The following is a 21,916-nucleotide window of genomic DNA, read 5'->3' as shown; positions in this document are numbered from 1 at the left end:
AGATCGCCTCCACTTCTCACATCCTGTGGATCTAAAACTTCACCAGGAGTGATTTGCTGTGAGATGAGAACAACACAGCCGTTTCTTTGAATAGTTGATGACCAGGCAACATTCAAATTGTACACACTGGGAGAAAACGATGGCTGACATAGAAAGGGGACCACTGGGACTTCCCTGGTGGTCCAGTGGTAAAGAATCCGCCTTCCAATGCGGGGGACGAGGGTTCGATCCCTGGTCAGGGAAGATCCCACATGCCACGGGGTAACTAAGCCCGTGCACCACAACTACTGAGCTCGCATGCCTCGACTAGAGAGCTCGCGCACTGCAATGAAGATCCCGCGTGCCGCAACGAAGATGCAGCTAAATAAATAAATAAATAATAAATTAAATTAATTAAATAAATAATAAATTAAAAATAATAAATTAAAAATATAAATAATAAACAAACAAAAATAAATAAATACTAAATAAAAGGACCACAATTTAAATCTAAGTGATATTTGGCATTTAATGAATGGCTAATTGTAGTAAGTTTTATGAAAGAAAACATTTCAAGCTTTAGTTCTGAAGAATATGTATCCCACAGTTAGCTAGTTTATTAAAGAAAAAAAAAATTCCCATTTTGCCAAAGTGGGGAGCCTGGGGGATAACAGAATTCCAAAGAGGAACAGACTAAGAATTCCCAGTAGTTAACATTTGTCATTATAATTGACCCTGCTGGTCTATCTTGAGCTTAGTGGTTCAGTACAGAGATACAATGAAACGGAAACCAATTTATTATCAAACCGACAACAGAATTAGTCATGTGAGTAAAGACCAGTGTCAAGTCCCTATCCTCTTCCTCTTTCCTTCCATGGTGGCTGTGGAGTGATTGTCAGCGTCCCACCAGGACCAGGTATCACAGCTGAGTTATTACTCACCCCCTTCCCCCCCCATCACTACCACTGAAGGGACACTTTTGAGGAGACTGGAGGCAGGATTGTGGGGCTACTCTCTTTCAACATGTTCACTCATCCCTTGGGAGATGCTCAATGGTTACTTACACTGAAATATTTACAGAATTTTTGGCAAAACCATATAAACCAAACATAAAGTATACTGAGAAATAATTCTGACCACTGTATAGTTTTTTAAAAACAACAATATGTTTATATTTCATTTAACATTTGACACAGAAGAGGCCACATTTAAATAAACACATTAAATCTTCAGAGAACTTTAACTGCAGTTTTGCACCTTGGATATGACAAATACTCATATAAGATGCTTCCATAATTTCTTTTGTGATTTATTTTTATTTTTACAAATTATACCATGATAAAACATAATAAAAATTTCTCATATGAAATATTTTTAACATTTTACAAGTTAATCAAATGCATACCACAATAGATTTTGCTGTTGTTGTTTAAATAGGGAGTTCTCATGATTTTAGTATTATACAAATTTAAGTTGAGACTACACTCAGAAAGAAGTTTAGAAAATGGCATTACAAAAGACTGGGAGTGAGCAGTGAAAATAAAAACCAAACCCATGCAGGACTTCTCTGCAGTAATAAATCAGATGTTTTCACTGCCACAAGTCTTCAGTGCGGCCAAACTTAAAAATGAGTCCTCTGTGAATAAAATAAGAAACATCATATGACTAGCTGAGTTTGGTAAAAGAAAGACTGTGTGAGATTTAGAATCGTGGGAAACTAACAATAAAGAATAATTGATGAGTTGTATGGAAAAAACTCATGGGATGTATCAGAACAGAAACTGATCATTCTAAGGTAGTAAATTCTTTCACTGTGCTCAGCTGTGCTATTTACCACTAGCTTCCCTGCATCCTTAACTTCTAAGTGTGGAGACATATGTCCCTCCTAAAAAGTTAACCAATGTTTAGCATGTAACCATTATATGTCTGATTTTATCTAATTCATTCAACAAGCCTTTTTTTCTTTTAACATCTTTATTGGCGTATAATTGCTTTACAATGGTGTGTTAGTTTCTGCTTTATAAAAAAAGTGAATCAGCTATACATATACATATATCCCCATATCTCCTCCCTCTTGCGTCTCCCTCCCACCCTCCCTATCCCACCCCTCTAGGTCATCACAAAGCACGGAGCTGATCTCCCTGTGCTATGTGGTTGCTTCCCACTAGCTATCTGTTTCACATTTGGTAGTGTATATATGTCCATGCCACTCTCTCACTTTGTCCCAACTTACCCTTCCCCCTCTCCAGATCCTCAAGTCCATTCTCTACATCTGAGTCTTTATTCCTGTCCTGCCCCTAGGTTCTTCAGAACCATTTTTTTTTTTTTTTTTAGATTCCATGTATATATATGTTAGCATACGGTATTTGTCTTTCTCTTTCTGACTTACTTCACTCTGTATGACAGTCTCTAGGTCCATCCACCTCACTACAAACAACTCAATTTCGTTTCATTTTATGGCTGAGTAATATTCCATTGTAATATGTGCCACATCTTCTTTATCCATTCATCTGTTGATGGACACTTAGGTTGCTTCCATGTCCTGGCTATTGCAAATAGTGCTGCAATGAACATTATTGTACATGTATCTTTTTGAATTATGGTTTCTCAGGGTATATGCCCAGTAGCGGAATTGCTGGGTCATATGGTAGTTCTATTTTTAGTTTTTTAAGGAACCTCCATACTGTTCTCTGTAGTGGCTGTATCAATTTACATTCCCACCAACAGTGCAAGAGGGTTCCCTTTTCTCCACACCCTCTCCAACATTGTTTGTAGATTTTGTGATGATGGCCATTCTGACTGGTGTGAGGTGATACCTCATTGTAGTTTTGATTTGCATTTCTCTGATAATTAGTCATGTTCAGCATCCTTTCATGTGTTTATTGACAGTCTGTATATCTTCTATGGAGAAATATTTTTTTGAGGATTTTTGCATCTATGTTCATCAGTGATACTGGCCTGTAGTTTTCTTTCTTTGTGACATCTTTGTCTGGTTTTGGTATCAGGGTGATAGTGGCCTCATAAAATGAGTTTGGGAGTGTTCCTCCCTCTGCTATATTTTGGAAGAGTTTGAGAAGGATAGGTGTTAGCTCTTCTCTAAATGTTTGATAGAATTCGCCTGTGAAGCCATCTGGTCCTGGGTTTTTGTTTGTTGGAAGATTTTAAATCACAATTTCAATTTTAGTGTTTGTGATTGGTCTGTTTATATTTTCTATTTCTTCCTGGTTCAGTATCGGAAGGTTGTGCTTTTCTAAGAATTTGTCCATTTCTTCCAGGTTGTCCATTTTATTGGCATAGAGTTGCTTGTAGTAATCGCTCATGATCCTGTGTATTTCTGCAGTGTCAGTTGTTACTTCTCCTTTTTCATTTCTAATTCTATTGATTTGTCTTTTCCCTTTTTTTCTTGATGAGTCTGGCTAATGGTTTATCAATTTTGTGTATCTTCTCAAAGAACCAGCTTTTAGTTTCATTGATCTTTGCTATTGTTTCCTTCATTTCTTTTTCATTTATTTCTGATCTGATCTTTATGATTTCTTTCATTCTGCTAACTTTGGGGGTTTTTTGTTCTTCTTTCTCTAATTGCTTTAAGTATAAGGTTAGGTTGTTTAATTGAGATGTTTCTTGTTTCTTGAGGTAGGATTGTGTTGCTATAAACTTCCCTCTTAGAACTGCTTTTGCTGCATCCCATAAGTTTTGGGTTGTCATGTTTTTCTGTTTGTTTTTTTGCGGTACGTGGGCCTCTCACTGTTGTGGCCTCTCCTGCTGCGGAGCACAGGCTCCGGATGTGCAGGCTCAGCAGCCATGGCTCACGGGCCCAGCCACTCCGCTGCATGTGGGATCTTCCCGGACCAGGGCACGAACCCGTGTCCCCTGCATCCGCAGGCGGACTCTCAACCACTGCGCCACCAGGGAAGCCCAGGTTGTCGTGTTTTCATTGTCATTTGTTTCTAGGTATTTTTTTATTTCCTCTTTGATTTCTTCAGAGATCTCTTGGTTATTTAGTAGTGTACTGCTTACACTCCATGTGTTTGTATTTTTTATAGATTTTTTCCTGTAATTGATATCTAGTCTCATAGCGTTGTGGTCAGAAAAGATACTTGATACAATTTCAATTTTCTTAAATTTACCAAGGCTTGATTTGTGACCCAAGACATGGTCTATCCTGGAGAATATTCCATAAGCACTTGAGAAAAGTGTATTCTGTTGTTCTTGGATGTAATATCCTATAAATATCAATTAAATCCATCTTGTTTAAAGTATCATTTAAATCTTGTGTTTCCTTATTTATTTTCATTTTGGATGATCTGTCCATTGGTGAAAGTGGGGTGTTAAAGTCCCCTACTATGATTGTGTTACTGTCGATTTCCCCTTTTATGGCTGTTAGCATTTGCCTTATGTATTGAGGTGCTCCTATGTTGGGTGCATAAATATTTACAATTGTTACATCATCTTCTTGGATTGATCCCTTGGTCATTATGTAGTGTCCTTCTTTGTCTCTTGTAATTGTCTTTAAAGTCTATTTTGTCTAGTATGAGAATTGCTACTCCAGCTTTCTTTTGATTTCCATTTGCATGGAGTATCTTTTTCCATCCCCTCACTTTCAATCTGTATGTGTCCCTAGGTCTGAAGCGGGTCTCTTGTAGACAGCATATATACGGGTCTTGTTTTTGTTATCCATTCAGCCAGTCTACGTCTTTTGGCTGGAGCTTTTAATCCATTTACATTTAAGGTAGTTATCGATATGTATGTTCCTATTACCATTTTCTTAATTGATTTGGGTTTGTTATTGTAGGTCTTTTCCTTCTCTTGTGTTTCCTGCCTAGAGAAGATCCTTTAGCATTTGTTGTAAAGCTGGTTTGGTGGTGCTGAATTCTCTTAGCTTTTGCTTGTCTGTAAAGGTTTTAATTTCTCCGTCGAATCTGAATGAGATCCTTGCTGGGTAGAGTAATCTTGGTTGTAGTTTTTTCCCTTTCATCACTTTAAATATGTCCTGCCACTCCCTTCTGGCTTGCAGAGTTTCTGCTGAAAGATCAGCTGTTAACCTTATGGGGATTCCCTTGTATGTTATTCTTCCCTTGCTGCTTTTAGTATTTTTTCTTTGTATTTAATTTTTGATATTTGATTACTATGTGTCAGTGTGTTTCTCCTTGGATTTATCCTGTATGGGACTCTCTGTGCTTCCTGGACTTAACTATTTCCTTTCCCATACTAGGGAAGTTTTCAACTATAATCTCTTCAAATATTTTCTCAGTCCCTTTCTTTTTCTCTTCTTCTTCTGGGACCTCCGTAATTTGAATGTTGGTGTGTTTAATGTTGTCCCAGAGGTCTCTGAGACTGTCTTCAATTCTTTTCATTCTTTTTTCTTTATTCTGCTCTGTGGTAGTTATTTCCACTATTTTATCTTCCAGGTCACTTAACCATTCTTCTGCCTCAGTTATTCTACTGATTCCTTCTAGAGTATTTTTAATTTCACTTCTTGTGTTGTTCATCACTGTTTGTTTGCTCTTTAGTTCTTCTAGGTCCTTGTTAAACATTTCTTGTATTTTCTCCATTGTATTTCCAAGATTTTGGATCATCTTTACTATCATTGCTCTGAATACTTTTTCAGGTAGACTGACTATTTCCTCTTCATTTGTTTGGTCTTATGGGTTTTTACCTTGCTCCTTCATTTGCTGTGTGTTTCTCTGTCTTCTCATTTTGTTTAACTTACTGTGTTTGGGGTCTCCTTTTTGCAGGCTGCAGGTTTGTAGTTCCTGTTGTTTTTGGTCTCTGCCCCCAGTGGCTAAGGTTGGTTCAGTGGTTGTGTAGGCTTCCTGGTGGAGGGGACTGGTGCCTGTGTTCTGGTGGATGAGGCTGGATCTTGCCTTTCTGGTGGGCAGCACCACGTCCAGTGGTGTGTTTTGGGGTGTCTGTGACCTTATTATGATTTTAGGCAGCCTCTCTACTAATGGGTGGGTTTGTGTTCCTGTCTTGCTAGTTGTTTGCCATGGAATGTCCAGCACTGTAGCTTGCTGGTCCTTGAGTGGAGCTGGGTCTTAGCGTTGAGATGGAGATCTCTGGGAAACCTCTCACCGTTTGATATTATGTGGAGCTGGGAAATCTCTGGTGGACCAATGTCCTGAACTCGGCTCTCCCACCTCAGAGGCAAAGGCCTGACACCCGGCCAGAGCACCAAGACCCTGTCAGCCACACGGCTGCTGCCATTTTCCCCCGGCCAACAAGCTTTTTTAAGTCGAGGTGCTAGGTGCTAGAAGCTAGGGCTATAAAAGTAAAGATACAGTCCCTGCTTTCAAGTTGCTCATGTTCTTGATGACACAGTGTGGTAGTATAGGGGGTGGGGGTGGGGAGACACATATATATCACATGTTAAGGGAGCAGAGAACATGTGGGAATTTATTTTGCCTGAATATGTTAGAAAAGGATTTACAGAGGAAGTAATATTAGATGAGTTTTGAAGGATAAGCAGGAGTTTGAATGGGAGGTTGGGAGGAACAGGAGCTAGTGGGATGATGAAGGAAGATGTTTCAGGGAGAGGAAAAGGAAAAGTAGATCAAAAGGCAAAGAGGAATACAAGACCATGGGGCCTCAGGACAAGCCCAGGAGATGGATGTGTCAGGAAATGCCCTCACAGAGCTTACACTCTAGGTTTTAGTTTGGGAAGTATCTATAGTTGTCTTCAAGGCTTCAGTTTAAGAGGGCAGAGTGGAACTATATGCGTATGTATACACACACACATATATATATATCTCAATATAAATATCTGTGGTGTAGTAAAGCAGCGGAGAGTCCAATATGGCGAGTATAGTTTAAGAATCAAGGAGGATGAGGAACAGCAGTGGCCGGATTTGGTAAGCCAACTGACCAGGGTGGCAAATTGCCCACAGGGGCCTTTGGTGCCTTAGATGAGTCAAGGGGGCAGGCACCAGCCTGTGATCTACTAAAGGGGCAGCTGGTACTCGGGCCCAGGCAATGCATGAGATGGGATTATGCAGAGATGCGTCCCCCATTAAAAGAAACAACTTTAACTCCAGTGGATTGTTGCTGAGCAGGGCCCAGCGTTGTCAGATCCTCTAGTTTTTCAAGAAAGGCCCCAAATTCCAATTTTTGATGAAATCTCTTGATATTTAAATGTCAGCTCAATAAAACAAAAAATACTGTATAGGTTAAGTAAAACAGAATTGTGGGCAGAATTTGGTTGGATGGTCATTAGTGGTGACCTCTTCTGTAGACAGCTCCGAGTTTTGAAAAATTTTAAAACAGGACATGACAAGCTTAGAGCTTTGTTTTAGAAGGAAACCTGACATAGGAAAACTGGATCCAAGAGAGGTATCAGTCAAGGATGTGAAGTGCTCAGGAAGGGATAAGGACGACCAAACATAACAATGGAAATAGACAAAAAGAGAACAGGTTTAAGACAATTCAGAAGCAGACTCATCATCAGGGCTTGGATGTGGGCAGTAAGTGCAAGGGAGAAATGAAGAGAGGAGTGGACGCTTCAATGACATCTGCTGGTTTTCATATCTGTTTTCCAATCTCCAGTGTATACTCAAGGTTAAACCCTCAATCAAAATGGTTGATTTAAAACAGGTTTCATAGGGAATTCCCTGGCGCTCCAGTGGTTAGGACTCTGCGCTACCACTGCAGGGGGCCCAGGTTCGATCCCTGGTGGGGGAACTAAGATCCCACAAGCCTAGCAGCACGGCCAAAAAATTTAAAAAAAACAGGTTTCATAGGCCTTTATAAAGGTAAACACCTGAGTGTTTTTTGATGAAAACAAAAATGCAACCAGGAAAAAAAAAAAAAGTGCAACCAGAAAGTCATCTATACCCTCTCTTGGAAGGTATATGAATTTCTCTTTATAAAGGATTTCATAAACCTCCAAAAAGTGATTTGATCTCTGCTCTTCCAGGTAATATCAAACCTACTGCTGCAAAAAAACAAAAACCAAAGTTGGGTATTAGGGACCCTACTCTCCAGAGAGCTTAAAAGAGATGTGGTAACTTCAGCACACTAGTCACCAGATGTAAACTATAATCTCAATAGTTTCTTGGGCAAGAGCCAGTCCCTCCTACATTGTCAGATGGTCACCTTTGGTACTGACATCTGTTTCTGAAACAGTAATTTCTAAGTGTTGCTGAGAATTGTTCTGTTATAAATCAAAATGGTAGGCAATCTGCTACAACTATTCTAACAATAGTGTCTATTAGTTGAATTTAATTTCGATTTGCTTACAGTATTTTCACAAAACCAAATTAGTTTTTAGACTTAATAGATAGAATAGTAATAAATGAGAAATTAACCAAACTCGTTGCATAGAAAAGTAATTTATTATAACTAATTTGAGACAATGACAAGTCATTGATCGGTTTCCAAGGTTTTGTGAAATGTGCTAACTACTATATGAACTTAACATGTTTCTTCCCTCATTGGAAAAGATACAAGTTTCCCACAAATCTTCTCTCAATCCTCTGGTTCCTCCCTGCTGTGACAGAGTAACTTCTCTGCCAAAACCAGCATCTCAAGGTGGAACTTACTTTATCCTCTACCTCTGCCCTTCCTTGGCTGGTTCTCGTAAATCCCCTCCCCCTCCCTACCACTCCATCCTGAAGCTTTTCTAACCCCTGCCTCTGACCCTGTTACACTGCCTTCCTTTGGCTGAAGTTGTGGGGCACTGAATTCCCCCGAGCACCTCTAACCCTGTGGAGATACTGGAGTAGTGAGCTCAGGGTGCCTGGTCCTTCTTTAAAGAGGCCCAAGCCTTAGCATTGCAGCTTGAAAGGAAAAGAAATCATAAATATCAACACTGTCCCTCTCATAAACACATGCTACATTACCTTATAAAATAACAAACTTACCCATATTTACCAAATTTGCATAACCTGCAGAGTGAGGTTTGTTCACTTTGTATTTTTCAAGTACAGTGTTATACTAAGCAACTGGTTGAAGATTCAGCAAAAGGAGAAAATGTCAATTAAATTCATTCCAAATTTCAAATTTCACCCTCATAGTAGCTGGAGACTGAACTTTGAAGTCAGATAGCCTGAATTTCAGCCACATGATCTCAAACACGAGCTCTGTGCCTGTTTCTCACATATAAAATGGTGATAATAATGGAGCCACCTTCCGAGTTGTGTTGGGGATTAACTGAGAGCACACATGTAACACTAAGATGATGCCTCGCCCATAAAAAGTGCTCAATAAACTTTGGTCATTATTATTTTCTGCACAAAAATCAATGGCCTTTTTTTTTTTTTTTTGTGGTTAGCGGGCCTCTCACTGCTGTGGCCTCTCCCGTTGTGGAGCACAGGCTCTGGACGCGCAGGCTCAGTAGCCATGGCTCAGGGGCCCAGCTGCTCCGCGGCATGCGGGATCTTCCCGGACCGGGGCACGAACCCGTGTCCCCTGCATTGGCAGGCGGACTCCCAACCACTGCGCCACCAGGGAAACCCTGGCCTAACATTTTTAAAAAACCCTTTGGGTTTTTTCCACTAGTTTCAAGATGCAAGTTATGACCCAAAGAGGCTGTGGATCTTGCCACATGTAAGTTCACATTTTTCTTATTTCTAAACTGATTTTATAAAATTGCAAAAATGCTTTGTGGTAGAATGGAAAAAGTGTGAATACCAACTGCTGACTATTATTAAAGGGCAACTGTTAGCATTTCATGAGTGGTTCAAGTAGATATGGGGCATCTATTTCCTTTTAGGAGGTGGGTGGGAAGGGACAGGGAAGGAAAAGTCCTAGAATAGACTGTCCTAGAATATACAGCATATAAAGAAGATACAGAATATAAAGGTTTTTTTTAAAACCTTTTTTGGATTAAGGACATCTTTGAAAATCTGATGAAAGCCACAGACTCTCTTCCCAGAAACAAGCAGAAAAACCAATGTCTTGCATACAGAAATACCTGGCGGTTCCAATCTTTAGAAGCCTACCCACGGAAAGGAAGTTAAGAGCTCCTGATACACAGGACAAAGAGAAGTTTTTGTTGTTGTTGTTGTTTTGGGGGGGAGGCGTTGAGTGGGAGGCCAGGGATAGGGGAAAGAGCAGGCCCTAAGTGTCCAGGAAAGAATGAACATTAGAAAAGACTAGTGATGAAAGTATTAAGGTCTTAGCAATCTTTTAATTTGTCATTGCATCAGAAGGATAAAAAAAGGTCAGGGCTTTTCCTCTACCCCTCAAATGTCACAAATTCTTGTGACACCAAGGATAGTAAGAACCATAAAATGCATTCAGAAACAAAATTTTAAGAAGAAATGATTTTAAGCAGGCTTTCATTAAAAGCAACTGTTAGAGATACAGATTTTAAATGAACAGTGCCAGTGTTATGTAACTAAATCTACAAAAATCACAGTTCTTCGTTAAAGGGGAGGTGGTGGCGATTCAAAAAATCGATGTATGTTCCCAAGGTGGGCAGCAAGCCAACCCACGTAGGACAAATATCTTTCTCAGTCTCGTTCTTCGTATTTTATGACACTAACATGGGGAAGGGGCATTAGACGGGGAAATTAAGCAACTAAATATAGTAAATGACATAAAATAAACCATAATTTAAAAAAAAGATAGGATGAAGAATGCAAAACAAACTTACCCAAAAAAGATGAAGGCATTTTGGAAAAAGACAGCAATTCCAGGGTATACTATGGCTTTTTCTGTAAAAGTAATTGTAACATTTAGAGGTTTATGATCTCAACACATTGTTTCTGATAAACTGGTGAATATGTTTTCCTGCCTAACATAATTGATTTTTCTGGTAACTATGGTTGGTGTGGGCATTAAATGACATAATACATACAACAGAGTGTAGCGCTGGTAGCCTCCTTCATTTATTTAACAAATACTGAGTACATATTACGTGCCAGCACTGTTCAACGTGCTGAGGATACTGCAGTACATAAAACAGGCAAAGTGTCTGCCTTCACGGAGCTAGAGAATACCAAGAATAAATAAGGAGAAAAAGCAGGAAAGGTATAGGAAATGTAGTGAATGATGATATTTTATACAGGTGGCCAGAAAAACCACATGAGAAGGTGACACTGGCATAAGGACACGAAGAAGGAAGTGGGGGCAGGAGCCATGCAGAAGCAGCAGAACAACAAGTGCAAAAGCCCTGGGGTGGGAGTGGTCTGGTACATTAGAGGAATGGTCACGTGGGCCAAAGAGAGAAAAGCAGGAGACAGATCAGAGAAGTACGAGGGGCAGGCAGCCTGGGAGGTGCAGATCCTCTAGAGCCTTGCAGTAATGGTGAGGACTTTGATTTTCACTCTGGGTGAGAGGAAAAGCCATTGGAGGGTTTTGAGCAGAAAAGTGACCTGAGCTGACACATTTCAATAGGATCCTGCTGGTTGCTGTGCTGACAGTAGACTAAAGGGAGGAAGGGGAGAAACAGAAACCAGTGAGGCGGCTATTTTAAGAAATCAGGCCACAGACTATAATGGATTGAACCAGGGTGGGAGCCATGGAGAAGGTAAAAAGTGGTCAGATGCAAGATCACTTTTTTAAATAGCAGAATCAACAGGATTTGCTGATGGACTGGGGTGTGTGGGATGTGAGAGAAAGAGGTGTCATCCTTGACAGGCCTTAACCACCCAGGTTTTGGGCTTAAACACCTGGATGGAGAAAGCTGCCCCTAACTAAGATGGGCAAGACTGCCAGAGGACAATTTTGTCCCCATTTTATCCTCGACTGAGTTGAAATTCTCATAAATTTCTACTATTGGAACTGTTAATCATCACTGCCTAATTGACAAACTGAGGCATGATGAATAGATGAATAGCAACTTTTTGTCATAATAGTTTTAAATTAATCTGATTACCATAGCCACTGGTTTGTACAGGCCTTCTCTACTAGAAGGCCACATTAAATATTCCACATTAAACAACTATTGACACTAGAATGACTCATAAAGATCCTATATAAAGGCAACTTCATAAAATTCCAGATCTGCTGCTAATAATTCTCAAAGCGTAACCTGGCTTCAGAAGCCTTTAGGAAAATAACTTAAAAGTCTATGAGATGAACACATTCCTACAAAAAGGGGCTCTGTATTAATAGTTGTATCTAGGAAAGAAGAATTATCAGTAATTTTAGTTTCCTCTTTGAGCTTTTTTTTTTTTTTTTTTTGGCAGTACGCAGGACTCTCACGCGGGATCCTCCCGGATTGGGGCACGAACCCACGTCCCCTGCATCGGCAGGCGGACTCTCAACCACTGCGCCACCAGGGAAACCCTGAGCTCTTTTATATTCTCAATTTTCTACAATGAGAAAGAATTATGCACTTCACATGATAAAAAAGTAACATTTTTGTTTCTAAAATATGATGGTGATAGATTTTATAGCAGCAAGAAAACTATTTATGATATCATGTTAAATGCAAAAGGCTAGGTTCAACATTATATTTATACTATGATTATAACTACTTAAAAAAACGCAAGATACCAAAGGAAATATACCAAAACATTTAAGAGTAGAAAGATTATTATAGTTTTTTTCTTTCTTTTCTACATTTTTAGTAACATGGTTTTATAATAAATTATATAAATAAAAGAAAAAAATATAAATATTTAAAATTGCCTATCATTCCTATCTGTAAGATTAAAACAATTTTAATAAATATCAGGAAACCAGGCTTCCCTGGTGGCGCAGTGGTTGAGAGTCCGCCTGCTGATGCAGGGGACACGGGTTCGTGCCCCGGTCCGGGAAGATCCCACATGCTGCGGAGCGGCTGGGCCCGTGAGCCATGGCCGCTGAGCCTGCGCGTCCGGAGCCTGTGCTCCGCAACGGGAGAGGCCACGGCAGTGAGAGGCCCGCGTACCGCAAAAAAAAAAAAAAAAAAAAATCAGGAAACCAATGATTTCAATCCAAGAATTACATTTTATTCAAAGAAATAAAATGTTAAAATATGAGCTAGCTTAGATCTCTGCTGGTCTAGTTTGGCAAATCATTAATATTATATTTTTACTATGATAAGCATCATCAATTTTACTCAGAACATTAAATGGATTTCATGTTTTTCTGGGGTCCCTCAAGGCAAAATTTCAGCCAGGGACCCAAAAGCAGGTCTTTTCCTAGCTTGCCTTAAACTGGCCTTATATAGCAGATACGCCTTAAATGTTAATTTGCTTTTCTGTCTAAAAGAAGATGCTATCATATTATCAGGGAGCTTTAGCTCAATAAATTTCAATTCTAGGATGTTAGAGCTTTGCCTGGATATTATTCAGCAAGTCAAAACTTGCCAAGTAGCTGGACAACATATGTGCTCTGCTTTTGAGGTTTTTGGAAGCCAAAGAGAAACAACGTATAGAGCTGTGTCCCATTCCTTCCAGGCTCTAGATTAGAAAATACAGAAGAAAGGCACACTAAAAACATAGCAAACAAACAAAACAAATACAGATAGGGGGAGGAGAGTTCCCAGGCACAAATGCCTTGTTAGTATGAAGAAAGCTTTATTCTAAAAAAAACCAACTTTAACACAAAATTTCAGTATTCCATTGAAGTAAAATAAAAACTGCGTTTTCTCTTACCTTTAGCAACATATCCTCCAAAAAGAATCCACATAGATGCGATCAGAGAGCCGAAGGCCAACATGAAACCAATGAACAGCCAAATGCGAGCACCTTAAGGAAAATAATATTTTACCAGAATTGTTTCTCAAATGGCAGCAGTCAGTTCAATTAACTTTTCAAAGAGAAGACAAAAACCCACAGAGGAAAAAAATGTGTAGTTGCCATTAAAGTCTAAAGCAAGAACAGTGAAAAATGTGCTGAGTATCATCAGTGTGCACGTTGGCTCTTTTCCTGTTGGTTGGTTGGTCTGTATATTCTAAGCGCCTATGCTTACTTTCCCCAACTATGACACTGAGAAAAACTTTACTCTCCCTTCCTATATAAATCTCATGAAATATGTTCCACCATATTTAGAAGCTCATTCTCCAAGTATTTTTAGCAATTGTGCTCCAAAGTTTAAAGCCCTCCAAGAGAACTTTCAAACAATAACATAGGCATACTTAACAAAAAATTCATATTCAGTGATATGTGAACCTAAACACTACCGTATTTCCCTTTCAGGCAAGTCAGGCAGCAAAGCAAATTCAAATTTAGTGTGGCTGGCACTTAGGACTAAGCTGCATTAAAATTATGTTAACAGAGAAAGACAACCAACTTATAAATCACGTTATACAATATTTCTGAAGATTTGATATGAAATAAATGGAGTCATTAGATGGCCTAAAATGAATACTGAGATGAGTTTGTTTAATTAGCACAAATACATTTTAATAAAAACACTGCCCTGCTCAATAAAGCACAGCAAATAGAATGTTATAAATTTCTGATTTCATACCCAAAACATAAAATAGTTCTGAAATAAGCTGTTACTCATAGATGAGATACTGAAACAAATACAACTAGCTCGGGACCCCCAAAGCTGTGCTAGCTAACAAATTTTATTTATGGATGTGACTGCCATACTCTATCTAGTCTTAGCTCAAGCTATTATTGGCTTATTATTACCAACACTAACTGCTAACGTTCATCTCTTTGTTTAGAGTTTAGAAGGTTGTGGTATGCCGGTATTTCTGTATATTTTCTACTTAAGTTGATCTACAAAGAGAGTGAACCAAAGGAGAGTCTGAAAGCATAGACCAGAGCTGACTACTGCAGTTTCTCCTGTTTCATTAGGGAAAGAAAAAAAAAGTCACCTGAGATTTGCCTATATCCAGGTTTATTTTTGTATGGATATAATATTTCACCATTTAAACTGCTCAATAAATATCTGTCCCCTCAAATCTCTGACTAAATTGCACCCTATAGGAAGCTGTGCTACACGTATCCTGTATTCTGCCTACCTTGGGTACATGGCCATGGGGTTCAGGGGATATGAATTCCTTAGTTGAGCAGGGCAGGCCTGGGTGAATCTAAGCACTAAAATTCTATTATTCTATTCAGTTTTGCAAGATTAAAAGAGTTGCACAACAAAAATGAATGCACCTACTACTGAACTGTATACTTAAAAATAGTTAAGATGGTAAATTTTATGTTGTGTATTTTAAAACACACCAAAAAACTATGACTCTAAGCTATTTCAAAATGCTAATTCAATCAAGTAAGGTTGGCAAAAAAGGGAAGAAAATAATTTATATGGTATAGCTTCTTAAAAAAATAATAATAATTAATTAATTAATTTGGCTGCGCTGGGTGTTAGTTATGGCACGCGGAATCTGCATTGCTGTGTGTGGGATCTTTGTTGCAACGTGCAGGATCTTTAGTTGCGGCATGTGGGCTCTAGTTCCCTGACCAGGGATCCAACCCAGGCCCCCTGCATTGGGAGCGCCAAGTCTTAACCACTGGACCATTAGGGAAGTCCCGGTACAGCCTCAAGTAGCAGAAATTCTATTTTGCACATGCATTCTTTATTATATACTGTTCTTTACTGTACTCTGTATACATTTATATCCACATATTATTGCACAGGGTTATATATTCAAAACTGTGCATATATTTAAAAATACTATTCGGCAATCTTTGATCAAATGCGACTTTTACCTTAGGCCTTGGAACCTATGACCTCTCCTTGGAACCTATAACCTATCTCTGATCTGAAGGAGGCAGACAAGTGGCCCTTCCATGCATAATTCTCTTTTAAGGGTGTATAGTAAGATGTTGTTTGCACCTATTTACCTGTTTGACCCAGGCAACCTTCACTGTAACTATCACCTCGCACTTGTCCATTCGATACTGCATTAATCCTGTGTGAATACAATAAAACCAAGAGATCAGGGTCTCTGACTCTTAACAGGAAATTATCCATGACATCAAATTACCAGGTACAATAAACTAGAGTTCTGCAAATTTAAGGTAAGTCTTCATAAGTCTTGAGTAATGGGTTTATACACCTTAGGCAAATCCCCTCAACCAGATATCCTGTAAAGCAGTGGCCATAGTCCCCAGACCAGCAGAATCAGCATCACCGGGGAATTCTTTAGAAAGAAAATTCCCCGGCTCCACCCCAAATTTACTGAAGCAGAAACTCTGGGTATGGGCCCCAGCAATCTGAATTTTAACAAATCCTTCAGGTGATTCTGATGCTTGTTAAAATTTGAGAGTGAAATTCTCAAAATTATATCTTGCTAAGGTTGGAAGGATCTTTAGCTTGGTCCTATCTAGTTTTCCATTTGTACACATCAGACATACTCAACATGAAGAGGTCCAAGTGGTAAAATCTTGTTTTCTCAATCCCTGTTACACGTTCCAGACATAAGAAGTCTTTTGCTGACTTTCACAGAATACTAAATTGAGACAGCCTTGCTTTCTTTAGAAGTATCCTCTGAAAATTTTAAAATATCATGGGAAACTGTTCACAAGACATCAAGTTAAGAAGTTAGAAAACTATATATGTGTGTATGTGTGTGTGTATCTCCATTTAACTGTGTATGTGTGAGTGTCTACTGCTAGAAAGGCACAGGGGCTGTGTCTATCTTATTTCTCACTTTTAGTCTCAGTGCCTAGCACAGGGATTGGCACATAGTAGGTGCTGAATACATGAACCCTAATTTTTTCACAACAACATAAAGTCTTAATTTATTCATTCAAATCTAAGTTTTAAAAAGAATGATCAAAATACTCTTAATTATTTTCAGTGATCTCTTGTAAGTTATTTGGTACATAAAATAAATACATTTTAAACCAAGTTTCATATTTTTAATCAATGCAGATGTTCTTGGGCTAGTGGCTGTTGGCTCTGCTTTTTCCTTGCTGAGCCACCTGAATACACTTCACAGCTCTCTGTGGGACAGCCATGACCCTGCCTCGTCAGTTTTCACCACTAGGCACATCCTCGAATGAACAACCTTTTTGTTCTCTGGTATTACCGGTTTTATACATATCTCAAACTTATAGAAAAGTCCCAAGTATAGTTCAAATAAATCTGTTCTCCTGAAACATTTGAAACTTGCCAACACGATGACCCATAACCCCAGAAATTTGTATGTATTTCCTATAAATGAGACAGTTCTACCGAACAATACAACCATCAAGATCGGGAAATTAACAATGATCCATTCCCATTAGTTAACCATCACACCTCATCCAAGTTCCCCGGTTGTCCCAATAATGCTCTAAATAGTAAAAGGATCCGGTCCAGAACCATGAGGGACATTTTGTTCTCCTGTCTCTTTAGTCTCCTCAGTCTGGACAGTTCCGCAGTCTTCTCTGGCTTTTATGACCTTGACCCTTTACTCCAGCCATGCTGGTCCCCTTGCCATACAGCCTTTGTGCTTGCTCTTCCGTCTGTCTGGAATGATCCTCTCCTACGTATCTCCATGACCGGGTCCTTCACTTCTTCAAATCTGTACTTAAAAATCACCTTCCAATAAGGCCTTCCTTGACTCTATTTAAAATTTCTGCACCCTCTGCTGACATCTCATATCCCCACCTCTGCTTTTTCTCTCTAGCACTTATCATTATCTTACATGCTATATATTTAATTTATTTCTCTTTAGTTACAATCTGCCTCACTCATTAAGGTATAAATTCCATAAAGGCATGGATTTTCCTGTTTTACATACTGTATTTACTGTACCTAGAGCAGAGCCTGGGAATATAAAAGCTTAATAAATATTTGTTGGATGAATGAATAAACAAACTCTTAGACAAAGTATATGGTTTCTGACGTGAAAGTAAAGTTATAAACACTGACAGCCTAGAAATAAAAGGATAGCTGACAGAAGCTGGGAGACAGAAGTGGGAGAGGAGAGGTGGAAGGAAGAAAAGAAGTCTCCTGCTTTTCTTCAACAGTCCTTCTCTACGATTTGACTTTTTTTGTTGTCGTTGTTGCGGTACGTGGGCCTCTCACTGTTGTGGCCTCTCCCGTTGCGGAGCACAGGCTCCGGACACGCAGGCTCAGCGGCCATGGCTCACGGGGCCCAGCCACTCCGCAGCATGTGGGATCTTCCTGGACCGGGGCACGAACCCGTGTCCCCTGCATCGGCAGGTGGACTCTCAACCACTGCGCCACCAGGGAAGCCCTATGATTTGACTTTTAAACCATGTCCCATATGTTAATTTGGTTAACACTTAAAAAATTTAACTCTACTCAACTGTATGTAAAACATTTTTCTTTTGTGACAATCTGTAAGTCATGTCACTAACAATGACACTTACATTAGGAAGGCTATGGTTGCTATAACACCACAGGCATGGTAGGAGTGGTTGAACTCGTCCATACTGGGATAAATGACAGCTGCATCTATGATAATCCACCAGCCTGTAAAAAACTAAAACAAACAAACCACAAAAAGGAGAAATTACAGTTATTTCATATCTTACTGGATAAAAAGAATGCAAGGAATCTTGCTTTCCAGCAAAGAAAGCAAGAAATCAAGCAAAGAATCTAAGTGAACAGATCCTTTCTAATAAAGTCCAAAATTTTCTTAAATGTTCCAGCAGTTTCTTGCATATAATTAGTACATGGCTTAATAGCTGATGAAAGATTACATACCCTAAAGTCCCACAGCAATTATTATTTATTAACACTTCTTTTCTAAGTCTACTTTAGTCATTATTTTATGTTGTCATATTAAAGTCTGTAATCTAATTTTGTGAACTAGAAGTTACAATATTTCACGGCAGGAGAAAGGAAAAAAGTGATTCAGCCTCCAGCTGACAGGAGGAGTGGCCTGTTGCCGATATATTATAAGCCTCCAGGAAGATATTATTGGAAATGAAAAAAAAAGTATTCAAAATAATATAGGGAATAATTATCGTTGATAGAATTTTAGCTAGCCTCTTGGTGTTGTGAAATAAACAATGGCTATGCAGTACTGCTTTCCCTTTTGATGAACTATAGTGCAGTCTACAGATGGTTTCAGAGATTATGCTAAATTCAATTTAAATACCAAATTATAATTTATTTTAATTGCATTTGGTTCTGGACACTATCAAGGGCAAACATATAATGAAAAAACATTAAAACTGCACAAATATTTTTTAATCACCTGAGCAGAAACTTACAATAAGATGATATTAAGCAAATACTGACAAGTAGCTTAGAAGGTTTGGAAAGTAACCCCCTTCTCTATCCCCACTTGCAATCCTGACCTAGTTCGCTCTCAGAATTGCCATCTTCAGGGAATCATTTTAAAATAACTATTTTAGGCTAATCAAATTATTTTTATCAGGTTACAGACAGATTCATACTCCATTAATGACTTTTTTACTAGCTAGTGCAAGTACTCTTTTACTGTTTTTTTTCACCCTTAGCTCAATGTATTCAAGATATTTTCTTCATAGATTAAAATTCAAAGCTTTTTTTTTTAAGAGAATTTCTATAGTAGTTTTATATTTTGACATTACTTTGGAAAAATAAAGGATAATTATTTTTCATAGATTATAACTGTCAGAGACTAGGCAAAGAGGATATATTTAGAGTTTTGTTTGTTTAAAATTCACCGTTTAGAGCATATGACAACATTAGAGGACAAAACAAATATCAGATACCTTGAAGGATCTGTAATGTAAATAAGAATTTTATACTATAAATTACTTCTAAGCAATATATTTTTATGAGTTCTTTCTTTCTATTTTCTAATGAGATTGAGAAGAAAGTTAATGCTGGATCATGGAGAAATGCAATCATATCTCTTGAATGGTTTTGACCTGACTGTTTCTTAAACACTTCTTAGTAACTTAATGTACTCATTAAGAGGAAGCATAATCCATGCTATGAGTAAGTGTATAAAATATACTGTCTTACTATACAATTTTTTCATGCAGTTAAAGTAAAATAATCTAATCAAATTTCAAGCCATAATGTCAACTCTTTAGATGGAATAACTAAACCCTCTCATAAATAAAACAAAATATCAACATTTATTTTTAAAAATTCAGTAGCAAAGATAAAATAAATAGCACTTACTTAAAGACATCACACAGAGCTTTAAATACATAAAAAACAAACACACCAAAATAATGAAGGCCCAAATTATCAAGGACACTTACTAGGATACCAGCAGCAATGGAAGCAATAGTATTGCGCTTTTCCCCCCAATCAATGCATTCTGAGCATCTCAAGCCTTCTAGAAATCCAGACATTTTTTTCAGGTCACTTGAAAAAACAAACAAACAAACAAAACCAACTAAAGTACTTCTATTGACTTGCTTCTAAGCTGACTTATGTTTCTAGAAAATAATTAACAGTTTAGGAATAATTTAATAAAAGCGAAGTTACAAATACTTTATCTGGCTACATATACTTCAGAATATTTGATTTAGGTTTTGATGAATTTCCACATAACTTTGGAAAACAAAATGTGGACTCATTTAAGTTTCTTTTTTTTTAATTTAAAAGATGGTTTTGGTATATTTTAAGCAATGTAAACAAAAGCGGGCATCCCAATATTGAAAAAATTTTATACTGATTATTAATTCCAAACTAAGTTATTATGTGACTTAGATATTTACAGTCCAGCAGCACTAGCATAGCAGAGACAAGTGATAAAACTTTGGTTCTGAGTTAAAGCATGGACTCAGATGAAAAATATTTCTCTTAACAATTTACACATTTTGTCATAGAACATGTTTCTTCACACTCAGATTAAGAAATTAAACACTGCACCCGCCTCACGTCCCTTCACTTCATTGTTTTTTCCTTCTCCATGTCTGTCTGTTGGAGTCATTTCTATGTAAAGAACACCCATTTCATTTTAGTAAGCTCTATCTCTGACACTAACATGTTTTCCAGCCAAAAGAAAGCACAAAATTGAAGTCAATATTAATTCAGACCATAAAAAAAGAAAGAAAAAAAAAGAAAGGAAGGAAGAAATTAAAGAAAGAAGGAAGGTAAGAAAGGAAAGAAAGAACGAAAACGCACTGCTATATTACCATGGATAAGTTACCATAGACGACACTTACATAAAACATTCCTTAGAGCTGGGCCATACAAACCTGGTCTGATACACATCCATAGGATCTCTATTTCAGAATATGAAAAAGCCTGCATTAAGTGTAAATTGTTAATAATCAAGCAAACATCCAAACTCCTACAGTGAATCTTAACCTGTCCATGAAGCTACTCTGTAGCCAGCAACCATGGTTGTTCAAAAACATATCCTAGAAAAAAGCAATGAATCCAGTTGGAAACTCCCTTATAAAAATTAAATTTAAAACCGTGATTATACCCAGTGCTAATATGCCTTTAGGACAAGTCCAATTTTGAAAATTCACTCGTTTTATTCTTCCCTGGGAGGAACGGCAAGCCAGTATGTTGTTTTCGGTTCACCCCAATGACGCCGCCCCGAATCTGTTTTTCTTTGGCTTATTACCCGCACAACTCGTGCCCAAACTCCGCCCTCCAGATTTTGGGAATCTGAGGTGTAGAGAGTGGCCTGCGACTGGGAAGATGTGGAAACTAGTTCTAGCTCTTGTGGCTCGTCCATCTCCCTCGCCCAGGGAACCAGCCGGCTTACACTCCTTCCGGGGTGTCAGTTTCTGCAGCTCTAAAGTAGGGGGGCATGCTGAGTTTCAGGGATCCTGTGACGTGTCGGGGAGGGCGCTGGCCGGACTGCGGAGACGGTCATCCTCTCCCGCCGCCGGCCGAACACGAGTCAGCAGGAAGTGGCCAGGAAGTGGCCAGCAAGACACAGCCTGAGCCTGCAGCTTCCCAGAGGGTGGACCCAACGACTCAGGCAGCATCAGCCGGGCAGACACTCCTAGGTCCCGGCCTCATCCGGCCTGCGGCAGTTCCTCCCCTTCCCCCACTCCTGCCTGGCACTTACGTCCAGCCCCGCGCGTGCAGTCGGTCCAGAGCCCGGTGTCGCGCCGCGCCGGGCCGCCTCACTTTCCCAGTTCCAGCCAAGAAAACAAAACTGCCACAGGCCGCCGGATACCCGGATTGAGCAGCACCGCCCCAGGAGCTCGGTGGCGCATGCGGAGAAGGGGCGGAG

At 39.0% G+C, this 21,916-nt stretch overlaps 1 protein-coding gene across 5 annotated transcripts; it reads right to left on the bottom strand.

Annotated features, from left to right (window-relative positions):
- Positions 1 to 490: 490 nt before the first annotated feature.
- Positions 491 to 21,900, bottom strand: TMEM50A (transmembrane protein 50A). Of its 5 annotated transcripts, XM_067724673.1 has the most exons (8): positions 21,440 to 21,577; positions 20,919 to 20,967; positions 19,974 to 20,079; positions 18,138 to 18,250; positions 15,657 to 15,724; positions 13,503 to 13,595; positions 10,571 to 10,631; positions 491 to 1,615 (listed from the first exon to the last, which is right to left on the bottom strand). In XM_067724673.1, the coding sequence occupies exons 2-8, from the start codon at positions 20,936 to 20,938 to the stop codon at positions 1,570 to 1,572; spliced, it is 507 nt and encodes a 168-aa protein (XP_067580774.1). In that variant the 5' UTR covers positions 20,939 to 20,967; positions 21,440 to 21,577; the 3' UTR covers positions 491 to 1,569. The 5 variants fall into 5 exon arrangements, with proteins under 5 accessions (XP_067580774.1, XP_067580780.1, XP_067580766.1 ...); XM_067724679.1 differs by lacking the exons at positions 20,919 to 20,967; positions 21,440 to 21,577 and adding an exon at positions 21,749 to 21,900; XM_067724665.1 differs by lacking the exon at positions 20,919 to 20,967 and having other exon boundaries at positions 21,440 to 21,640.
- Positions 21,901 to 21,916: the final 16 nt, after the last annotated feature.

Source organism: Pseudorca crassidens, chromosome 2 (assembly GCF_039906515.1).
Source record: "Pseudorca crassidens isolate mPseCra1 chromosome 2, mPseCra1.hap1, whole genome shotgun sequence".
Taxonomy (NCBI): domain Eukaryota; kingdom Metazoa; phylum Chordata; class Mammalia; order Artiodactyla; family Delphinidae; genus Pseudorca; species Pseudorca crassidens.
The sequence above is the reverse complement of the archived record's forward strand: the minus strand, read 5'-3'. Positions and strand labels throughout refer to the sequence as shown.